The sequence below is a fragment of the Ischnura elegans genome, chromosome 4 (genome assembly GCF_921293095.1).
Source record: "Ischnura elegans chromosome 4, ioIscEleg1.1, whole genome shotgun sequence".
Classification (NCBI taxonomy): domain Eukaryota; kingdom Metazoa; phylum Arthropoda; class Insecta; order Odonata; family Coenagrionidae; genus Ischnura; species Ischnura elegans.
This window is the reverse complement of record NC_060249.1, coordinates 38467159-38491052: the sequence shown is the minus strand read 5'-3', so window position 1 is coordinate 38491052 and position 23894 is coordinate 38467159. Positions and strand designations below refer to the sequence as shown.

At 39.0% G+C, this 23894-nt stretch overlaps 1 protein-coding gene across 1 annotated transcript in view; it reads left to right on the top strand.

The window, feature by feature from the left end:
* LOC124157295 overlaps positions 1 to 23894 on the top strand; it is a 149453-nt gene that overhangs the window by 121781 nt on the left and 3778 nt on the right. The window contains exons 3-9 of the mRNA XM_046531893.1: positions 1028 to 1490; positions 12832 to 13101; positions 15626 to 15901; positions 17032 to 17631; positions 18991 to 19202; positions 20467 to 21998; positions 23269 to 23428. Coding sequence (XP_046387849.1) covers positions 1371 to 1490; positions 12832 to 13101; positions 15626 to 15901; positions 17032 to 17631; positions 18991 to 19202; positions 20467 to 21998; positions 23269 to 23428 — 3170 coding nt within the window. The 5' untranslated portion in view covers positions 1028 to 1370. The remainder of the gene's footprint in view (positions 1 to 1027; positions 1491 to 12831; positions 13102 to 15625; positions 15902 to 17031; positions 17632 to 18990; positions 19203 to 20466; positions 21999 to 23268; positions 23429 to 23894) is intronic.

The following is a 23894-nucleotide window of genomic DNA, read 5'->3' as shown; positions in this document are numbered from 1 at the left end:
CAACCGGAGTTTCAATTATTACTGACTTCAATCAACTCAAATTTTCTGAAAAGAATTTTAATTCTACAAATCCCACGTTATTATTTGTTGATATCCGGATTAACAAAATCCTACATCCCATCTCCAAATATGAATTGTGGGCTTAAAATATTCGAGGGAGTAAATCCTTTTTTATCGAACAAAGAGTTTTTTCTCCGCACAATTTTAAGTCAATGGCATACATGAAGCGACTCGGCGCATACTTTCATTTGAATAAAGTTTCACTTTGACGAAAATGTTGATTACACTAAGAAACCCCGCTTACTTTTCTCATAGATTCTTACTACTCTATATCCTTTGAAAAGCTATGGAAATTCCCATACTTACGTATAAATATATTTTAAGTTGGGTAAAGCCTGCTGAAATAAGGATAAAATATGTGATGAGCACTATAATTTGCCCTTAAGGAGGTAAAACACATCGTGGTGAACAATTCAAGATAATCGGCCCCGGTGCGAACTGTAATTGGCCGTCTAGATTCATCTTTTTACGTTAGGTGAGAACCTTTTATAAAGCCTTTTCGCGGTGTCGAAGATTGCGTTTGATTGGGGCTCATTTTCGGGCATCATTCCCCAATTTTGACGGATTGACCACCTCAACAGTTTTCTCTCCCTCCGTGGCTCGGTCGGCATGCTCATTCTGACGACCTCAGAGCACGTGAAGTTCCTCCGGGGTCTTTCTTATCTGGTCCATGGGGGGAAACAGACCGCCTGTGGCCCAGATAAAAGGAGATAAAATTGGTGAGGAAGAAGTAAGCCGCCACCGGGAGGGAGAAAAGCAGGAAAAACTCTTCGAACCCTTCGTGAAGTGGGGAAGGGCGACGAGATGAAATTGCTTTGACTCTCTTTCCCTTTCCTCCCCAAACCCACCCCACCTGCCTTCAAATCCTCCCAGACTCATCATCAATTCACCTGTTCGTCTTTCTCCTCTTCCGGCAGACACACATACCCGCCAGTCACTGAAATGTATACTTTCTCTTTGCCCGCAGGCGTATGAGGAAGAAGAGTCGCCGCCGAACCAGCTGCCGTACGAGAAGACAAGAGCTTTTCCCAGGAGGAGAGGACATAACTTTCGGCTGGACCTCTTGCATTATAAAAAAAAATAAGTGGAACCGCGGTCCTCACCCAACGAGGACAGGAAAGATATCCCACTTACGAGAATCTCTCCCCTTTCCTCCCTGTCAACAATTCTAAGCCATAGACCCTCGACCTCCCGGAATTATCCTTCCCGCCTTTTTGCATTTCGCGGCTCCTTTGTTTCTGCACATGTCGTCGCTCTTGCGGTGACCCGGAGTCGAATAGGGCTGGTTCCCCTTCAACCCGTTTGAGGCGATGGGCAACTCCACTTCTTCGGTGGCGCTGCCCGCGACGCCGGCCAACTCTTTCCCCAGACACCATCAGAGATACCATGCCGCCCCGCCGCCCGTGGTGCCGCCTGCACCAGTCACCAAGGTGAGTTGGAAAATATCTTTTTGTATTCACCTCTGAGGACGTATGCACACGAGCTTGTAATATGGCTTCTTCTATCAGTAAACTTTGAGCTATTAGCAATATAATGCTGATAGATGAACCAATGTTAAGCAAAAATGCGCCTCTGGGAATAGACCTCTAGAGCGTTACATTTAAATGGCGGGAAATTATATAAAATTTATTCTTTTTCTCAGCTCTCGCAGATGGAATGAGATTGCCACTTGGGAGACAAAGAGCTCGAATCCCATGGGACTTTTTTTGTACCTCAAAATGCACTTTCCTCGGGTCTGTTTTACACAGCGCACGTAGTTGCTCAATCTTACGAAGGCGCATTCAAAATTCGCCGTGTAAAGCGGCGACTGGCTGGAACGCGTGCGGGAATACATGGAAACAAGATGGCAAAATAGCCTATATTATAATTTCCTTCGTGCCATAGTTGGAATCTTTCATTCAGGGCCATTTTGCTCATTCCGTGATCCCTGAAATTGCCTTTTCAATGCTTCACATATGCGCAGAATCCGAAAATTCTCCCGTTTGTAATTACTACTGAGGTAGGGACTTAGCAATGGAAAATTCGATTTCGATTAAAATCGGAAAATCGAGTTTTAATTGTCGGAGAACTAGGAAATCGAGACCGAGTGATAAGCTTCGCGTTTCGATCCAACCGCGTTTTTTCAACTTCGATTTTAACCTTTCCGTTTAGTCTCAGTAGAGTAACTACCAGCCTATAATAACGTCAACCGTCCCACATAAAAGAAGTTTCCCTGAGGCCGGTAAAATAGGAAAGGCACGCCCTCAATCATCAAAAAAGCATCTCATTCAATTGATTCACTTAAAACTTTTAATGAAGGCGAATGGTTCTTAGCTGTGGTCCCAAAACTTTGCATAGTATTTGCAGTGCATAATTAATTTTTACAACTAATAATTTAAGCATGGACTCTGAGTTGATTTTTTTCTACTTCTCAAATGTATATTTGCGTGTTTTCTGAACGAATCATAAATATTATTTTGTTCATTATCAATTTATTATATTTTTGTACAAACTTGTTTTTAACTGAACCGTCAATGTTTTCAATTTGGTAATCGATTTTTTGCTTTCGATTAAAAATCGATTGCTCGAAAAATATATTCTAACCTATATTTTTCCATTACTATAGGGAGTATGATTTGGTTGATTTGTTGGGATGTTTGTGGAGCTGGCCCCCGATGAGGATAGCCAGACAGTTTGATCGCATCGGGTCGTGTCGTGGAACGTATATTGTAGCTCTCAACACTTTTCATCGAATCCTCTCGTCTACGTCGCACGGTCAAATGCACCGTGAATACCCGCCCGTTGGCGTGGCGTTCCGTGCGGCCGGCGACCGCAAGGACGCCATTCATGTGTGTGGGTGGGTGGGCGGGGAAAGCCCACGCTCCTCCCATGTATCCCACCCGCCTCTTTGATTTTTTTTTAAATTTCAAGGTTTTGAATTTTACAAATGCGGATGAAGTTGGCCAGTGTCATTATTATTCCTATTGGCATATTAACTTATGCCCACATCACTTATATCACATTTTAATTGTTGATGACCACTGAGTATCAGATGCTTGAAAAAATCCTATTTAGAAACATATTAAAAGTGAGGTCAAGATAAGAAAAAAAAGAAAACATATTAAAAATATTTAAATATAATAGGACAATAATTTTAAATTCATTCAATTTGAATTTAGGAAAAACATTAAAATCTTCTCATAGTAATCAAACGACTAGTTTTTCGGTGCTACAATTAAACAGGGGAAATAAAGATTTTCCTCTTTTATGTGAGAACAAGCTGTACTCAGTACGAATCTTCATTTATGGATTGGGGTGAGTGAAATGTATTACTTACATTTTATTCCGTACATACGCCGTTTTTTAAATTTACCCTGTGGGATACAATTATTTTATCCTGTTTGAGATGGTATGCGATGGATTAAATACCTAACAATTTCTAGTCTCATTGGATATACAATCCAAATATTATTCAAATGGCCTGTAGAAATCTGTATTAATTTGCCCATCCATCCAATTTTAATCCGTACGTGCGTCGGATGATATTATGAGAATTTATCGATTTTCACTGTCAATATATCATTCTGCACTGTGATACTGTCCTTGCATTCGTAAAACACTAAGCAAATACGAAGTCTTACGGTGGCGGAGTGGAATAGAAGCACTTCTCAGGCGTTGATACCAATTGAAGACAATTTACATCTATCGGGTAGGCCGTGACGGGGGTGCTTGTGTCCTGGTACGAGGGAAAGAGAAAGGTAAATCTGATGTCGGATTTACGGAAAAGGTAGAATGAAACTGAAAGTTATTCAAACTGAAGACTTGCATTGTTATACCAGCGATGAAGCCATCAGAATTGTATTTAATTTAATGCAATTTTGTTGATGATTTTTCATTTTTAACTTTGTATATAGTTTTCAAAAGTTTTTCGAATGTTCTACAGGCAGCTGTATAAAATTTTCTACCAAGTAAGGAATATCGAAAGTGCACCCGCCGAGCAGTGTTTAAAACGCCTACCCCTGGGGATAATCTATTTGGAGGTGGAGCTATTTCAACGGAAGTGGAGGATATCATTTCAATTTTCCGTCATGATTAGGACCCTTTGAATTACGCGAATGCAGATACTCGCGATTGAACTATTGTTTTCTAATTTTAAAGAGATTGTTTGCTGAGCATTTAAAAATGTTCATTGTGTAGCGTTATTTACTCTTAAATCTTTATAAATGGTAAAAATAGATCGTATATAGCATAGAAAATATTTTCAAAACGTATTAAAACTGCCAAACAATATGAAATCACGACAATAAATCCTTTCTAATTCAGAGCTGCTTCTGGGAGAAATTATATTTCAGAAATTCTTATTTTAAAAATGCAAAACTTTCTACTCGATCATAGTTATTGTGGCAGCCACATATTTAGCCATTAAACTTTACAGCACAAAAGAACCCGGGTTTAAAGTATTACTGAATAGAGCTGAAAATGTATAGATTTTTGACGTTAATTAGAAGCAGCATTGTGTTATAATGGGTTAAGAAGCCCTATAAATAAATCCTCCAACGCAAACATGTCCTTTGACAGAGGAGATCTGTTCAATTTAACCAATATATTCGTTAATACCAAACAGCAATATACCATTTATCAAGAACTTGAGATACTTTGACGAACCTCTAAACTCAATTATCCCGGAAGATTATATTTTTATTAATTTTATTCCTTTCTTTCACATCCAAATATAGCATCATCTGTGAAAATATTCCCTCGCACAACTGTTCCCTGTCCTGGCGTGGAATATTTCCCCCATGTAGCCGAATTATGCAATGCAATTTGCATTCTGGTAGCAATTCGTGACGCGATCGTTTTTGCCTGCTTTTCGAGAGCTAAAATAGTAAGCTGACTTGTCAGGCACGCGGATAAAACCGTTGGATCAGAAGGATGGGGTAAGTAGCGATCGAATCGATTTTATCTTGTGAAAGCATTATCTCTCGCAATACTCCCAATCGGGACTACTTTGTCAAATTGCTCCAATCAGCGGATACTGGGTTACAGCAACATAGGAGGGCACTATGTTGTCTTTGCCTCTGGGTATAGCGTTATGGTAAAAGTAATGCATGAGACAAGGAATGGAGTTAAATTCTGTGAAAAGTCACAGAATAAGACAATCAGATTTTTTTAAATGGGAGAACCGTATGATATTTTCATGTTAAGTCTATTTTATGTGCATGAGGTTTCAATGCAGGGGCCGATATCCTAAATATTTTTTTGAATTTGCATTTTTCATAACTCTTCATTATACTAATCCATGTAGGTGAAATACGATTTTTCTCGAAAAAAGGACATAGTTACCTACCCTACAGGGATACAATTTAGAAACTATTTACATGTGACTGATTTTAATAACAATTTGAAATAAATGTGAGGAGATTTCGGGTGTCTTTTTAAGAAAATAATACGGTTCACTTTTAGTATACCTCCGAGGTAGTTTTGGTGCAACGAATAATTTTCTGGAACTATATGTAACCAATTTTTAAACGTAATCCCGCAGTTAGCACGAACGTTGGTGTAAATGAGGTTGTGGATGCTTCTCCTAAATTCAATATACATTTAATTTTTATTCTTTATTTAGTGTTATATCATGTATGCGTTTACGTTGGTAAACCTCCCCTATCGTGAGGTTATTCATCTCATGGATTAAGAATGAACTAATGTAAATTATTAAAAATATTCTAGTACAATTACAAGCATATTTCAATGAGTCAAGACAGCCTTAAGTATGCATGAGAATATGTTTGAAAATCGATGGAAGTTCTAGCAATATTTGTAATTTATTTTCTGATATTAGCTATAAAGTTGTATGAGTTAGCTAACTCGTAGATTATACATATGTATGAAAAAGCTTTGTAAAGTTTTTTGATAACTCAATTAAGGCAGGGTTTTTAGCGGGAAAATATTTGAGATTAATCCAGGTGAAACCCTCCTTTTAAAGAATCCCATTTCTGAGCCAACAGTTTATTATTCACTGATCAATCTAAAGTACGACTTAGAATTAATAACTGAAATTCAAAATATTTTTTTCAAATAGGTAAATGTCTTGTAATAGGTAACGAGGAATTTCACCACGAGAACGCATGCGACGTTTGAAATCACCTATTCAAAACTATCTAAGTGATCTTAAATTTCGCCGCAGCATAACCGGGGTAAAGTAAAAACCCTATGCATTCAAATGCATATTGACCCTTAGGGATCAAAATTTGAAGCCAGAGGCATCAAATGTAGACAATTATGAGTCTAAAGAGTGAATATATTCGCGCAGTTCTGACAATATGGCATCACCTTTATGGGCTAGCATTAATCGCGATAGGTTCAAGACCTCCTACTCGTAGTCGGAGGAATAGAATCCGCGGTTTCAAATTTGGCGTGATTTTCTCCGCAGATATCGGAGCTCATATCAGATGGAAAAAGAAGAAAGGAGTTTGTTGACCTACTAATTCTAGAGCCGCTCTTGGGAGGCGAGAAAGGCAAAGAATGTTATTTGAATGGCCGGGGAGGGATAGTGGTGCCAGTGAGAGTCTTAGTTCATTCATTCGAGTGAGAGTTGGCGCGTGCAGCGTGTTTGTTTTGTTTTCCAATTTGCATGAGAACGCCAGAATTAAGCTGCATATTTTTGAACAAGGATTAATATGTGACAAAATGAAACCAATTCAGATATTTTCTTTATTTGCAATACGGTGTAATCAAAACTGCATTTTTGTGAGTCAATGGCGTAATAAAATTCGCTTCGAAATATTTAAAAAATAAATAAATAAAAAACAGACCATTTTTGTCGCATAGCATACATCCTTAGATCAGGAGATGTTTTATGTTGTTCGACGTTACAATAAAATATTACTATTGTGCTATTTGTTTTGATTTGAAACGAGTTTTGTGAAATTTAACCAAGTTTTTATCAATTAAAAATAAAATTTCATAATTGAAGATTTATAATACGCAGTATTATTAAAGATATAGTCTTTAATTTTTATTTAGTCTAATCATTTGTGGATAAATCTTGCATTGAAATTCGGGGTCTTGAATGGTCCTATTAAACGCATTTTAATTACAGCCACACGAGGATAAAAAAAATACAATTTTCCTCGAATCTGTATGGAGCAGTTAAAAATACTAGCATTTTAATGAAAATATATACCTGATTTAATATCCCATGATAATTGTCTGATTTCAATACAAATGGTCCTCCAATTTTTCGCCTCACAATGAGCTTGAATCGATAAAGGTAGACAAAATTTTCAAATGAAATATTTAGGGGTAGGAACTTAATGCTAAACAAAATCATTTTTTAAATGGTTGGCAATCAATAAAGGGATTCAATTTGGCATGTATAGTCACCGCTTTCTCCTTACAGGCGGACAAATATGTCAAAACTTCCTAAGGAACGGCGGATTTAACATTCTCTGGAATGTCTTACAGATTAAGTACCTAGTTGGATGCGCTATTGGAATACTTTAATGGAATATGAAATGGTTTCATCAACTTCTACAATTTTTCTTTATATTAGTTACAAAGTTTTGAAACTGATTTACAATCTGTCATTATACAATTTCCTACCTCGAAAAACATCATTTTCTTTCTCTTTGCCAGCGGTTGTTTCGATGTCACATCACTATACACCAGGAAATCGAGCATTTCTTTACGTTTTATCTTGCGGAATCGTTATTCCAGAACTAATGATGATTATCCATGCCCCGCACAAATCACCCGATGGTTGTGCACTATCTGGATACCTGAGCATGTCTCCTGGCATGAGGCTCTGGGCTTAAGCTGTTGCGATTGGAATCTAATTTATGTGTGCCTTCGTGCCTACCTCATACTGGCTCCGAGAACTTGTTCTCGTCGTCCCCAGAGGGAAAGACTGCAACGCTTTCCATCAGTAAGCGTGGAAACCGCCGGCTCACTTCCTTCGGGAACCATATTTCTGAATGCGTTTACCGATTATTTGAAAAGAAGGAAGTATGGCATTTTTCTCGAAAAAAAAGTGTGCACAATAGCGGACCTCCCTCGGAATGACAATTAGATTGCTGCGCCGATCAATTCACGTGACCTTTTTGAGCGGTCGAGCGCAATTGAACGCCAAATCGACTTACCATAATTTTTTTTCAGTATAGTGTAATGAAAAAATATTTTAGCCCTTCCTTTGTCAACGGAATTGGACTATATCGCGTAATGAAACCACTACACACTCAATTAAAGATCGAGCAATCTATGAAATATCTCTTCTACCACCGGGATTTGAACCTGGACCCACTTGGTTGAAGGCCATCATTCTAGCCTTCAAAGCAAACCTGAAGGATAGGTATTTGACTACCTCTCTGATTCAATAGACGTCATATTATTATTTTGCAATACCTGTTAAGTATATTAAGTATACTCTATGACAAAGTCTTTTGGCTACTTAAGCATGGGCTAATCTTGAATAAGGTGCACAGTTTTCCTACAGCTTAAAAATGGCTGAAACATTTCATTAGCTGCCGAAGTCCGAGGCTATAATTGATGAAAGGATGCTTAAATTCCGCTTGGTAAGGCTGCATTTAGTCTTCTTTGGTGACGTATTATCTGTTTAAAACTAACGCTATTATCTTGATATGTTCAGGGTATATTAGGTTCATTTTCAACATATAGCTGTTACTCAAATATAAAAATTTTACACTTGAGAAATACAAGTGTTTCAAAGTTGAGGTACTGGCAAATTTTGATATAGGTCTGCCATACAAAAACGCAAAGATAATTTCAAAATTGTATTGTAACTTTTTAACAATTTATGATGCTACATGGAAAAGTCTGGTATAGGGGCAGTGATACCTCCTCTTAAACTCCAAGCTCACGACTTGACCAAATTCTACGCGGCACTACCCCAGAGAGAGAGAGGGAGAGTAGAATTTATGCTGATTGGGGGAACTACCAGCTTTAGGTATTTAGAGTAAGCATTCCATACCTTTCCAACTTGCACGCAGATGCCCTGCGATTAAGGAGAGAGGCAAAATGAGGCTCACGAAAATTGCGTCATTTGCCTGACCATATGGTTTGGGTCAGTGGATTACATTTGCATCATACGGCTTCAGTGGTGATACTTGATTGCCTGGACTTAATCATGGCTGGATGATTGTTGTTAAACATGAGTTCGTTAAACTTTAATTTAAAAAACATGGAATACATCCTTTCACTCCTCTTAGAAATTATGGATAATTGATGCATGCATCTTCGATTGATTCGTCACTTTTTTCGTCATAATAGGTTTCTGTCACAACTTCACAGGCTATCGTTAAAAAAATTGGAAAAAATTATTATTTTGACATTTTAAGTTCCCCATTTATTCCAAAAGATTGTGGGTTCGCACTTATTATTCCAATCCTGGTAAATGAATGTATATTGAACGATTACTGATTTTTATCTCCTTTTTTTATTTTCATCGTGTAAAGTAAACCGAAGTGTACACTGATGGTGGAACAATAAAACCTAATAACTTTCAGTTTAAATTTTGTGGAAATTACAAGTTATTATCGTATTACCATGACTGTTAAACATTGCCGTCGAGTAAATCTGAAACAATCAATTTTATTAAAATTTACATGTTTTAATGCGAATCTTAGCTAAATGCAGCTTCCTCTAAATGACCCCATCAATACAGAGTCCTTTCATGCGATTGCACGTGAAAATATCTCGACGAATGTTTAGCGATAGTGTTTTTTTTGGGAAAACGTTCGCAATCTTTTGGTCTATATCTCTTCATAACCTTCTTTTCGTGTATTATTCATTTTTCAAATATTTTTTACGATTTTAGCTCACTTTAAGTTCGTGTCATGGAGGCTTGCTTCTCAGATAAAAATGATCGGGTAAATTGTACAGAAAATATTGCTATGCCGCCATTGCTATGTTTCATTGTTTCGTTCAGAGAGAACCGCTCATTGAACGAAGGAATCGATCACATGAGTGCAAGCAACCACGAGCCATCCGAGACCTTTGCTTGGAAGGGATGAGAAGCTCATAAGTGGTGACCCGCTCGGAAAAAGATTGTGACGTCATAATCATGTCTGTGAAAGCGTAAGAACCGTTGATTTTTCGCCACGAATATCTCGAGAAGAAGGAAAAGGAAAATATGAGTCATTTTCTTTCTCAAGCGCTATCAAAATTGGCAATTTATGAAAAATTGTGAACAAGTCCAATTCATTACAATAATTTCTATCGCCGCACTGTATCGTGAAAAAATTATTTATTTATTTCCATTACCCCCGAAAACGGCACAATGAGGCCTTTGCAACGGGAGTTTTTTAAAAAATCAACAGCAGACGGTCACACACACCCATGTCCTGGAATAGGCAACATATCCAGGCGGGACCCGAACCCACAACCATCGGTGTGGTAGGAATGAATATAGAAGCGAGTGGGCTTCTTCTAACAAATATTCATGATGGGTTCGTGACCATGACGACACCCTTATCTTGAGCAAGATACCAGAGACCTTGCCGAAAAAAGGGGGTCACTACCATTCTAACTCATTGGGATTCACCACACCTCGTAGCCAAAAGTAGTCGTCCCATCTTCTCTAGGTGCGTATCGCCCTTGGGCCTGACGTATATGCTGTCAATACCCACGCCGGAGCGCCCACACCTTTCAGGCCTTTATATGGTCCCAGCGAAAATGCGAGTTCGGAATTCCTTTCCCACATTCCCTTTCGAAATGGAAAACGATTTTTTTCTCATTCCCGTCGAGTCAAGAGGCGAGTGCTGAATTTTTATCTCGACCGAGCGAAGGTTGCTCCCATAGTAGTTATGAGTATATCCCGTACCTGTCGGGTGCTTGCTTTGATGTATGACTGCTACCTCAAAAATGAGGACTCTCGTTAACGCTCATTCCCTTTCACTAAACCCCCATTCACTTGAGGCTCAAAATCGGTTGCTACGGGCATGGTTCGGATATTCACGCCCTTACGCACGCCAAATTCATTCTTTATCGCTGTTATTTGTCGGAAAAATGGTCTATTTCAGAAAATTGCATCTAAAAAATGAAAAGATCGTGTATCGTTACGAATAGCTTTCAATCGTGCAGTGTATCAGCTGTATGTTAGGTCTTTCCGGAGAGGATTGAGCGTACTCCGAGCTGGGCCTCAGGCGACTTAAATTTAGTCAGGTTGGGTTGGGGATCCTATTACTTCCCTGGACCGCGAGCGATTTTCCACGAAGTAGGAGTACAAATCGGAAATTGGCACCTTAAGGTTTTATATTGTATTATCCAAAGATTTCATTCAAATTTAAAGTTCCACTTTTGAAAAATGTACCTGAAAAATGACGGTAACCCGTCTAAGCCTGGGTCGGTGTGAATTTATTTAGTGTGGATAATTACAAAAGAAGTATTTTTCTTCCATCATTACTAAGATTTGTAACGTATGTAGGATTTGATATTAAATGTGCATTCCTTTTTACTTTTTACTGGCATAACTTTAGTAAAAAATAATTCAAACAAAAAATAATTAAAGATTTTAATAATGGTAGTGTGATAGATTTAAAAAATATTTTTATACTGTTCATGAATAAAATTTAATACTATTGTTCTTCTTGAATTCGTAAATTATATCTGAAAAAACCAGTTGCTCTCCGCGTATTAATGTAAAATTTTTATTTAGCATATCTAAAATTACCAAATGATAGGTTCAAGAATAGCTAAGCCGCCGATTCATGATTTTTTGATGGGTTGGAAATGGAGATTGTCCTTGAAATTTTCATGCTGGGACAGGGCGAGGATTGTGAATAGGTTTTGTTTAATCAGTTAACGTTGCATTCTTTTTCGTGTTTTGCTTCATCCTTATGACTTGAGCACCCACTTTAATCACCAATATTTTGATTCTTTAGCAATATTTTCAATTTAAAATTATCACAAATAGCCTTTAAATTTTATTTAATGTGTAAGAATTTGATTTTTTAAATCATAAATATGAGTCGGTAATACTTTGTTTCTTCCTAATGAAATATGCTTACGTCAATCAATTATATTCTAAGAGTGACACAAACGCTACCAACACTATCATCGTAAGTACAAAAAATTAAATCAAAACATAAAATATTGTTAGTTAAAACTAAAATTCAGTTAAATACTTTTTGTGCAATGATGCGGATAGGTAAAAGATGTGGCATAGCCAGGGGCGGTCTGCCAAGGTCGGCTGGTCGGCAATCGCCAATGGCACCGAGCTTAGGGGACCCCCACAACAATCGCTCCTACCGTGTAGCGTATATGACTGGCGTAATAAGAAAAGGCTCCAATCACTCGAGCCCTTTTTTACAATTGTTAAATTTTAAGATTTCATTGATTTTGCTTTGTTTACAACACACAGTGTAAAAAGATCATACAAACATAAATTGAAAAAATGTGTCAGGAGAATAAAGACACCCTGATGATTTTTTAAAATGGTTTTTCAAAAAGCTTATTTTAGAGGTCTTTTCAGATATTCATTATAAAATTTTATAAGCGGTAAAATTCTCACTTTCCACAGCATTTTTTCGGACGAAATTGGTATATCTATAGTTTTGCCTTCCCCCTCCCCCCCCAGTTTTGATTCTGGGTACGCCCATGCCTTTAAATAATACCCCCTTAATATTCACATAAACGTGAATAGGTCTAGTCTAAGCTCTACCATCACTTATGGAAGCCAACCTGTGTGAGTGATTGTGAGTACTGATATAATATTTTACCTTATTTATTCGATCAATGAAGAATGAAAGTAAACCATCCATTTGGTTATGCCCTTAGGTCCTGCCGGTGCCGGCCCTTCCCGACCAGCGGGCCCTTCTACGCTCAACGCAAAATGGCGCCATCCTGCACCAAGGAGGCACCATCAGCGGGCGACGCTTCTCCATCGGCTCCCTGCACACCGCCAAGGAACAGATGCCCTCGCTGGACGAAGACATGGGGTCGCCGCAGCACCGGCGCCGCAACACCATGGGCTCCACTGGATCCAGGGGCTCACAGGGCCCCCAGGAGGCCAGGGGCCAGAAGAGCTACGTGCCGCTCTCGGACGGGGTGAGCCCCACTGTTCTCTTTCATTCTACTATGCTTCGTTGCAACGCATTGGTGTCATACTATTATAACAGCGAAGAATAATTGCAGGCTTTCCCGGCGTATAGAATTGTGGAAGGTTACTCGAGATTTCCACCGTGTCAGGTTCTCCAACTCCATCTCGGCCGACGTTTCGATGAACGAGTTGTCCATCGTCATTAGGGAATGACGATGATCTGATGACGATGGCAACTCGTTCATCGAAACGTCGGCCGAGATGGAGTTGGAGAACCTTACCCGGTGGAAATCCCGAGTAACATTCCACAATAACAGTCACCTTTGTTCGAAACTCCATAGATGTATGCTGGAAAGCTGGAGGAACTGTTAGTTTTTATTCTATTTTTCCTCAATTTCAGCGCTAAAACAATTGTATTGCAACTGGCACTTGCATCAGTTTTAACCTATAAATTTCCGTTCATAATTGAATGATGCTTCTAATGGGTTATTTGATTCAATGTTGACACGGTAAGATAAAAGGTCACATCGAAAATCCCGCATCAATCATGAGTAATCGGTAACACGGATTGAAATCGTGGCAAGCACTCACCACAAAAATATCTGATCCCCGCCCAGCTTTAGTATTGTGCCCGTAATTGAGAAAGCGTGTGATTCAGTTTAAGATTATTGTCAATCAATCATCTCAGCACCGGCAATTTTCTGTGACGCGTTTCACGTCTATTTGATAGCTTTTAAGGTAATGGAATACCATTTTTCATCCTGGATAACTAGAGCCTCATGGAGAATGCTCATGCTAAGTTTTAACTCCTTGAGGAAGGTCGTAGATAATTATTTTCCACGAGCCTGTAAGTACAGGTAATATCCTTTCGCATAGGCAACACTATTTGCAACGCGGAAAATGACTTAATTTTATGCCCGAAGTTTGCTAATTGCAAGACTTTATTTTATATTTTTATCACAATTTGTTATAAAAATTAAAGTTATGCACAAGGGACTGATATTCTGTTTTGTGCATCTTTAAGACGAGGATATATATTGGATATAAAATTTTCCAAAAAGAATTCCATGACTTTTAAGTTAATAATACAAAATTACTGGCAATTTTCCACAACTAGCATTATCTCACAACCGGCTTCAATACATTCTGTACTATCAGGATACATGATAAAACAAAGTGCATTTAAATCTGTTGTGAGAGTAAACTATGTGTAGAAGATCGAGAGTAATTTTTATTTTGTTAACATGTTAGAATTCCTCAAGATTGAGCCTAAAAACTCTCTTTAATACTTAAAAACAGCGGCGGCGCCAGGAGTGAGCTAGGGCTTTCCCGGTATTTTTATCGGCCCACCCTCTGGTCAACCCGAGTAAGACGGACAAATTTCAGAATCGAAGTCCAAAGTCAAACTTTATTTTATTAAATTGAAATAAATTGTATACAGTTATAGGCATATGGAAAACCACTCCGTTAATTTGATAAACAATTTTGTATTGTCAATATTCATTAATTTACGTTTCATAGTTTTTCGTTTTCTTCTCAGTAGAATCAATTTTGATGTTTTCGAGTGAATAGAAAATGAATTCACTATTGAAAACGCGTTAAGGCCTGAGGCACATTTTTTTCCTGCGTGGCGTGCCAGTAAAGGGGTTTTCATTCGTGTAATGTCAATAAATAAATGTTTTAAATTATATTTTGTCCTTCGTATTTATCCACGTCAACTCGAAGTTGGCCAACCCATTTGATAATCTGGCCCACTATTCGCTCACCCGTGTGACACATGCAGGAGCCGCTGCTGCTTAAAATACTTGTGTTCTTCACCTTCGCTATAATTGGAATTTGGAGTAAGTACTCCAATTCATCAGCTAATTTCTATAACAACTATGTAACCTCGCTTGATTAAGTAATTAGATAAAGTAACCTTGATTAAGTTATTATTTTTATTTAAAAAATTCATTTTAGCGACCCATATGACCAATTTATGTAAAGCTTCTCTTCATTTCGTAAGAAAATATAAAATAACGTTGGATTTTAATCATTTCATTATTCACCTTAGATTATATGCTTCGCTGCGAATTTAAAAATCTACCTACATGGGATATTACTCGAGCGATTCCTGCTCAATTTCCTTTTTCTACTTAAGTGTAATCCGGGATCGAACACATTTAGTTTGGGCTTGAAAACATATACTCTCCAACCTACAGAAGAAAAATGCCTGTTCGAAGTACAACTAATGCATAATGACTTTAATAATGACGTAAATTAATATGTGTACGGTAAGAAAAGTGAAATGCATTTTTATAGTTCTTAATGAAAGTTAAGTAATTGAATTCGCTGTCAGGCTTTATATTAAGAATTACGAGCTTTCTTATTCCCTATATTTTGAAAATGTAGACCTGGTATCCTTATCTATGCATGAATTTCCAAGTGGTTAAACCCTGTTTAGGGAGCCTGTACGGCAGTTTGTACAAGGTTTGTTACAGGTTCGCCAATCTTATCTAAACCGTCCCTATTTCTCTTTTTGTGTCCCATTAGTCTCCGGACGTGAAGAGACGGCACCAGAGGAAGCAGCAGCAGCAACACTTTTACGGCAGTGAGCCGGACCTGCGGGCGCCCTCTCAGCCACACTACCAACATCAACAGCCGCTGAGTAGGCCTCCACGCATGCGCAAGAAATACAAGGCGCCCGCGCCTCCTCCCACGCACCTCGACGCCAAGGGGGATGCCAGGGACTCGCCGCAGAGGGCGCGGCTATTCCGCACCCGCGCCGAGACCTCGCAGATGAACTCGGCCTCCTCCCGCGTTTTACAAGTGCGTAAAAATAAAAGTCTAATTTCCTGTTATAATATGTTAGTGATGTGTCAAAAACATCTTTATAATTACAATATTTCGAAAAAATAAGTTTTTTTTTCTAGTGAGAAAATAATTAGAAAGATTTTGGCTATCATCACTGAGGGGAGAATTTTCATGATTCACTATCAAGCGAAAACAACTGATACTGCTATCTATCCTTACCACCAGTCATGATAGTTAAAGAGCTTCCAATACGAGTAAAAAACATTTTACGCGTTTAGGGATAAAAAATTCACGTGCATATACTTATAATATAACCAGGAAAATTCTCGGACATTGTAGTACTGATCATACCTAACTATGTGCAGGAGAAAATTCCAACTGACATTGCAGCTAACTGAATAACTGACTACGGTTTTGACTCCCTTGGAGCCATTCAGAAGACGTCTGAAGGATTTTATCTCCGCAAATAATGAACTTATAGCCTGAGGAAATGGATTTTAATCGATGTTAGTATTTCTTGTATGAAAGAAAAAAAATTCACAATGTACTTATCCGCCTCCCTTTAACCGAATCATCTATTTTTTCCTCGAAAGGGGAGGATGGAATGAAATTTTTAATTATTCTTCAATCTTGAAAAATCTCATTGTTTTCTACGTGAATGATAGAAAATATTTTGATAACTTATGTTTTGGGGAGATTCGTGATGGTTACTTTTTAATACATTGTTTTTCAAATTTGAGTTTGTATAGAATATGAAAGTAATAATATAATTAACCAATACAATGAAGGAACTCAATAATATTTATCCTTTCCGGAGGACCGATCTTAAAGTGAATTCCATCATATGTTGAATAAGAATTATCCAAGGACGAGGATTCAGTGCAAAAAGCATCAAAGCTATTTAATTCAGTGTACTCGATAGATGCAAATCATATGAAGCATTGTGGATCATAATTAATAAAATATTATAACGCATAAAAATGAATAACTATTTAAAATGGGCGAATTTGAAATTTAAACAATGAGCTGAGAATGTCGAACCCGTCGCTAGTCGACTATATCGTAAAATGGGGATCTCCGATGATTAATAAATCTTCTGTCTACAACAATGTGTCATTATTTTTATGCGCCAATTTTTCCCGCAGGAGATACAGTCCAACGGACAATCGGGGATCGGAGGAGTGGAGCGGCTTCGACGAGAGAGGGACCCTTCAACGAACCGAAGAGAGAGGGACCCATCGACAGGGCGGAGGGAGAGGGACCCCTCCACGGGGCGTAAAGAGATCGACCCTCCGACCGGACGCAGAGAAAGGGACCATTCGACCGGTCGTAGAGAGAGGGACCATTCGACCGGACGCAGAGAGAGGGACCATTCGACGGGACGCAGAGAGAGGGACCTTTCGACCGGACGCGGGGAAAGGGACCCTTCGACTGGGCGCCGTGATAGGGACCCTTCGACTGGTCGGCGTGAGGCGGATCCTCCGCAGCGGCGCGAGCGCGACCCGTCCAGTGGTCGGCGGGAGGCGCCGAGGTCGGGTGAGGGCGTTCGCTCGAGTTCCCCCGCGGTGGCGGCCGCGCCTTCTGGCAGGAGGAGGAGGGAGCCTACGGGTGCGGAGGCTGTTGCAAGGGGAAGTGGCAGGAAGAGCAGGAGGGAGGAGGAGAAGGCTGCGGCGGCGGCTGTAAGCAGTGGGAAGAGGGAAGGACAAACTCATGGTGGCAAGTGGCTCTCCAGCCCCGAGTTTCAGGTAATGCATGAGCTTGCCATTTCTTTTTTTTAACTCCCAACACAGGGAGGCATGGGTTTGAGTCCTGTTAGTGGCGGAGATTTTTTTCAAGGAGCCTACTTGTGTGCCGTGCGGAGGGTACTTCAAGTTTATCATTCGCTAACGATCATATCCCTGGGAAGTGAAGGATTTTGGGCCACATAACTTTCAAAATATGGGAGTGGGGTGAATGGGGGAGTTGTTTTTGTGGAAGTTGGAATTTCATGGAAAAAAATCCTTCCTAATCCTTATGAACACTGCTATTCGAGAAAGGGGATAACTTACCAATACCTACCATTAGGTTCCCTCTTGTGTCATGCTGAGTGATAACTGAAGTTCTCCCTCAAAAGGATGAGCTATTAGCGATGGACGAATCTAATCATTTTCCACCTGGCATTTTGTGTGTGTAAACAGCGTCTTTTCATCATCAAGTTTGGTTCTTCGTCCTCCTTACATATGGATTTCCACTATTATCCTGTCTCTTCCCCTTCCAATAAATACTATCTCCTCTACTTGTTGCAGGTTTCTGTGAGAGCTACACTGCACTCTCTTCATCGAATGGGATAAAGCCATGATACCCACAATTCCTTTTCATAAGAGCAGGCTGGTGCCAATTCTGATTTTCTTTCCTCCCTTCCTTCTCTGGTTTTTCCTCATGATGCAAATGACCTTAGCTGCCTTTTGTCTTGACCTAATACCTACCAGCTACCAATTTGATAGAGGTTGAGGAAAAAACTCCTACTTTTCTATTTACTCCACAAGTTTTGGGTTGTAAAACATCAAGAATTTCAATATTAACATAAAAGAGGAGCATGAATAGTTGTCGATATTTCTCCCCACTCCCTTCCAATCACTTTTTCTTGATTGGAGGTGGAGAGCTGCGAACAATATTCCCTTTCCCTCACTTTCCCCAAGGCTTTGTTACTAACTGGTTGGTATGATAATGTTGAGAACTTTCCCATTGTGAGCTATTTTTAAACATTGCAAGACTTGAAAAAAGCCACCTCTTCAATAAGGAGTTGTTAGTTAATAGTTGTGATGCTAATGATCTTAAAATCTCATGTCTAAGGTGATTCATAGTCTCTTCCCCGAGCGTTCACATTTTCTAAATTCCTTTTCACAGATAAGATATCCTATTTATGTGTTTCTTTTTGCAAAAATTATGAAAAATAATATTTTCTAAGTAGACACTCCTGTAAAAACAGGAGGATGGATTGCCACAAATTAATTGTATTAGCAGCTGCTAGAAAATAAAGCTACTGTAGTGCTATTCCTCATAGATATTCAAATATCATCCAAAGACTTATTCTGAAATTCTTTTTCCTTTTTTTCTTTGCACAGGCGGAACTTCTGCGGGCCACAATGGACAGAGGAATCAGGAAAGCAAAATATGAGCCAGCTAATTCCTCTGTTCGAAGTACAGAAAGTAGTGGAAACAAAGATTCAGGAAGACTGGTATCTAATAAGGACCTAAAACAATCAGATATCAGGACCAATGAGAAGTTGGATCAAGAATTTAGGATGCCAAAAAATCAGCCAGAGAGGATAAAAGAGTATGTTATTCATGAATTCAACGATATATAAAAAATATAATTTTTTCTGTCACTAACCTTGCTTGAATATCTCTAAAGAGTAACTAAACTATTTAAAAAATAATTTTATTTATTTATTTATTTATTAACACATGTTATAATAGCTCTAATTGTGATAAATTGCTTAACATTTAAAATGTTACTAAATAAGGATGTGACTAAAATAATAAACTATTCTGTATTAAGTCAAATGCTCAATAAAATATTAAATGTATTTTAGTAAACCTCTTTGTTTGTTAGACCTAAAACTTAACTGCAATCCCACTGCAACGTGATGCTATGACTGGACTGATGACATTATTGCTGTATCATCTCTTTTAGTTTATAGTGTGCGACAGTGTTACTTCAGAAGTAGGATGCTGATGAATGACAATGACGTAAGATACAACATGTTTTCCACGTACTTCAATCTTTGTTTCTTAGTTGTTTCCACTTAAGACATAGGTGTTTCAAGTGCAATGTAGATTGAGAGACATTCTAAAAAAGAGACTGAAATAATGTGGTGGCATTAGGATGCTTTTCTGCTTCCTTCCATAGCTCCCAGAAGATTAAATAATTAAAGGTACATACTTTTTAAGTGATTTATTCTTACTATGTTTGTAAATTCATGCACATTAAAAGAAGACACCAATATCTCTTGAGACAGAATACTAACTGTGGAGGATTTTCAATAAGTTGTAAATAACTTTGTCTTTTGTAGCATGAAAATGGAATGATGATTATTTCCAGCAATATACTTGACAGAAGTGACTGACCTGCATGGATGAAGAATGGACATGATGACTAAATTTCACACAAAAAATTGTCTCGGCAAATGAACAATTTTTCTTCTCAGTCTGTTTGTTGTGTTTTTACTTCTAGGTCTGTGTTCTTAATTCTGTTTGCTAAAATACTTTCCATATTTCATCTTCTATTAATACATACTACATATATATCTTACTTATTGCCTTTCGCAAAACTAAAACACTCAGCTTTTTTTGTTTGCAAAACTATAAATTGGCATATTGTACTTAATTGAATGAATCAAAGCACTCTCAACTCTTTTCATTCATTAAAATATGAGAGTATAAATTTATAGAAAATTCTTATTTCTTTATCCATACAAGCCTTATATTAAATTTACTTGGTTATTCCATCTTGATTTTTCACTCAAGTTAAAGATCAAATCCAAATCATAATAAATTGCAAGTAAGTGCAGCACTAACAGAGCCCTACCTCTTTTCAGAAGCCCTCCTGCCCCAGCCCCAACTCCATTCTACTTTGGAATGGAAGGAGATATAGAGGATGAGATGAGGACAAAGGCTTTGAGTGAGGAGAGAGACAAAGTAGACAAGTTTGCAGAGAGAGTGCGGCAGGTGAAATTGGAAGAGGCCCTTATCGAAGAGGTGGAGTGGCATAGGAGGTCAGACGATGAAGAGGAAGAGGAATCTGGTATTGACCTCTGCCTACGACCTACCTTGCCTAAAAAGCAACCACAAGTGCCAAGATTCTCCCCCATTGCTGCTTGGAGACAGCTGGGCAGCCCAGCAACAATGCATTCCCCAGAACCAAGCATTGTGCTAACAGATAACCTCCTCCCTGACAAAGTCCCAGCCATCGAAAGCTCAAGAGTCATTGAAATGGAGCGACGTGGGGAAAAGTCAGCTGATTCAGGCATCTCAGGAGATGCAAGCCCTGGACCAGGTGCGCCAATCCTAAGGGGTGCACCTCCCTCACCCACAGTGTGGACTCCTCAGCAGGACCTCGCTGAGGAGGAAACCTCATCAGAGGATGGTCCTATCAATGTGCCTCACCCTCCCCATGTCCTCTACCTGTCCTTATCCCTCCCACGAGCTACGGACAGCTCAATGTGGCGATCACCGTACACGAGAGGCCGGGAGTCCAGCCTCGATAAGCTCAAACGATCGGTTTCAGGGGCAATATTCGGAAAGGGTGGCTTAGATGATTGGCATTCAGCCGGGGAGAGGCCCTTGGATGATAATTGGTCCCTGGGCCATTGTGGTGTGAAGAGGGAAGGCCCCCAACTGCCGGGAGGTGACGTTTCCGATTCTGGCTGCATCGGTAGAGTCATGTACCTTCCACAAGGCCCCCTCTCGCCATCTCAAAGGTGCCACAGTCTGGATCTGTTGGGTGGGGAAATTCTGGGAGGTGGGCGTGACTTTCCCCAAGGCCAGAAAGAAGGTTGGGAGGATATCGCCATGAGAAGGGTCGAGGAAGACTTTGAGCGAGATAGAGCCCTGGACCGAGCAAGGCTCAAGGTCCAGCTCCGAGCTCTCAACGAATCGGAAAGGGAGGCAGATCGCTCTGTTGGTTATGGTCCATCATCACTGCCCGCTGATGTGAGATATGAGCCAGATGGTGATGCAGCACCGGTGGAATTTGAGAGGAGATTAAACCCTGACGATCGCTTATCATCTTCACCACCCCCTTCATCGTCCTCTTCACCATTGCCATCTTCATCCCCTTCACCATCTCCAGCAAGGAGAAGGCGTGGGGCTCCCTCCTCTTCAACTGCTCAAAAGATAACTCGGAGGGAGTGGAGGAAGGATCCGAAGAGGGTACCACCTCCTACGAGAGTGCTCTCGGAGTTTAGGCAGCAGAGGCGTGATTACAGGGAGCCTCCAAAGGGTTCATCCAATCCAACACCGCCAGCACAGCAGCATATCAGGCATCCAAGTGTGGTCTGCGACATACCAAAAAGTGGGGATAAGAAGCCAGAATCTCCCTCAGCCGTGATGGAAGCCTCATCTAAAAGTGGTAAAGTTGTTAATCAGAATATCTTTTCCCTCGTTTCCATTTTTTCTTGACTAATTGTTAATTGCGAGTCCGTAGGGGGCCTATAAAAGTTCAAACCACTCAAAATGAAACTTAGTTGTTTCATACGAAACAATTTGAAACTTTCAAAAGATCACTTCATGGCATATTTATTGGTGTGAGCATTCATGTCATAGATTGATGGGGTGGGTTGAATGGCATGCCAACGAGGGATGGCAATCAAAACTTAACGAATTTCAAAACCAGTATATGTATATTCGTTTTTTCCAGTATATTGAAATATATTGAAATTAAATATACTAGTATATTTAATTAATTAATGAAATTAAATATACCCGTATATTTAATCTATCTATATTTATTTCTTTTTTTTCTTTATTTTCTTCTATTTAATCTATATTTATTATTTAATGAAATTAAATATACCAGTATATTTAATTTCAATATATTCATTCTCGAGAGTGAAACCTAAAAACGAAACAAAATGGATTCAAACCTGGGGAGCTAAACTCAGGGTCAAAACAAAATTGGAGTCAAAACTAAAGTAAAACTCTGGGATATAGCAAAATGCAGATAATGTTTCGCGCCGGAGAGACCACATGCTTCACCTTCGCACAGTTTAGTTTCAACCCACACATGGAGAACGAAGTATGTTTGAATGAATTAGATGTTCAGCCTCCCGCCATTAGATACAGGACACTCATATTGTTACCACTAACAGGAGAATGGTGAATGCAAACTGGCCGTTTGATTTTTAAGCTCAATGTTTGAACCTCTCTACACATGTGTCAAATGAAATGGGTCGAAACTATTCCTTCTTATCCTCTCCACTCAACTTTTGGGATTGAAACCTAGCTATGAGCAGCAAAGTTTCGATTAATTTAGTTTCGTTCCGGGAGTAAAGTTTGTCCCGGGCTGAAAATAAAACCCTTGGTGATTTTAGTTACAGGTGGGAACGAAACTAAACCTGGGCCTCATATTTTCATTTCCCTGTGGGTCGAAACGAAATATTTTAATTTAATTTCTCTTGCCATCCCTAATGTCAGTATTAAACAGGTGCCATGAATGATTCATGGAGGTGTCAAGAAATTGTAAGTGTATGAATTTCATTTCTTAGGAAAAATTAAATTTAATGTGGTGCACAAACAAGTGGAATCCTATTTTTATGGAAGACAGGTTTCCTTCTTAAATCTGACTTTTCTTTCTATTGTAATGAAATTGTTTTGATAAATAATGAAAATTTAAATTCCAGAGAGAACTTCAAGCAATGGAACATCAGGCCAAAATTCCTCAAAATCATCTGGTACAAAACTGCCATCTGATAATTACCGCAGAGATTTTGCTCATGGAAGCCTCCCAGTCCCACTTGATGTTGATTCAGCAGGAGAAAAGCAGTCGCAGAGAAATTCAAGGTAATGCTAAAAATCTTGCTTTCGACCCCTTCTCATTTGAACTTAGTAGAAAGCATTTTATCCTATGGTTGTGGTTCCTTTAGCATATTTTGTTCGCTCAGGTATCCCTATTTTCTATTCTATGACCTAGTCTGTAAAACCTCATCCCTATCCTGACACTGCTATCTTCTGTTAAAATTAAGTACATAATGGAGTACTCATGTCTTTTTTGGCGTCCAAATTTTAAAATGAAATTCAATTTTTCATAAAATGGCATCATGATTTTGGTATCGAAAGATTTTCAGCATTAAAAATGTGTTAATGATTCAGTACCAGAACCTTAGGCATTACCAAGGTTGGACTTCATGTTAAATTTCTATCTTGACCTTCAAAATGGTTTTGGCTCTTGATTCTTCTCTGTGAATAGCTTGAGAAGTGAAAGATAGATAGAAAAAAAATGGAAAAATACAGGTCTCTTTATTTTCCA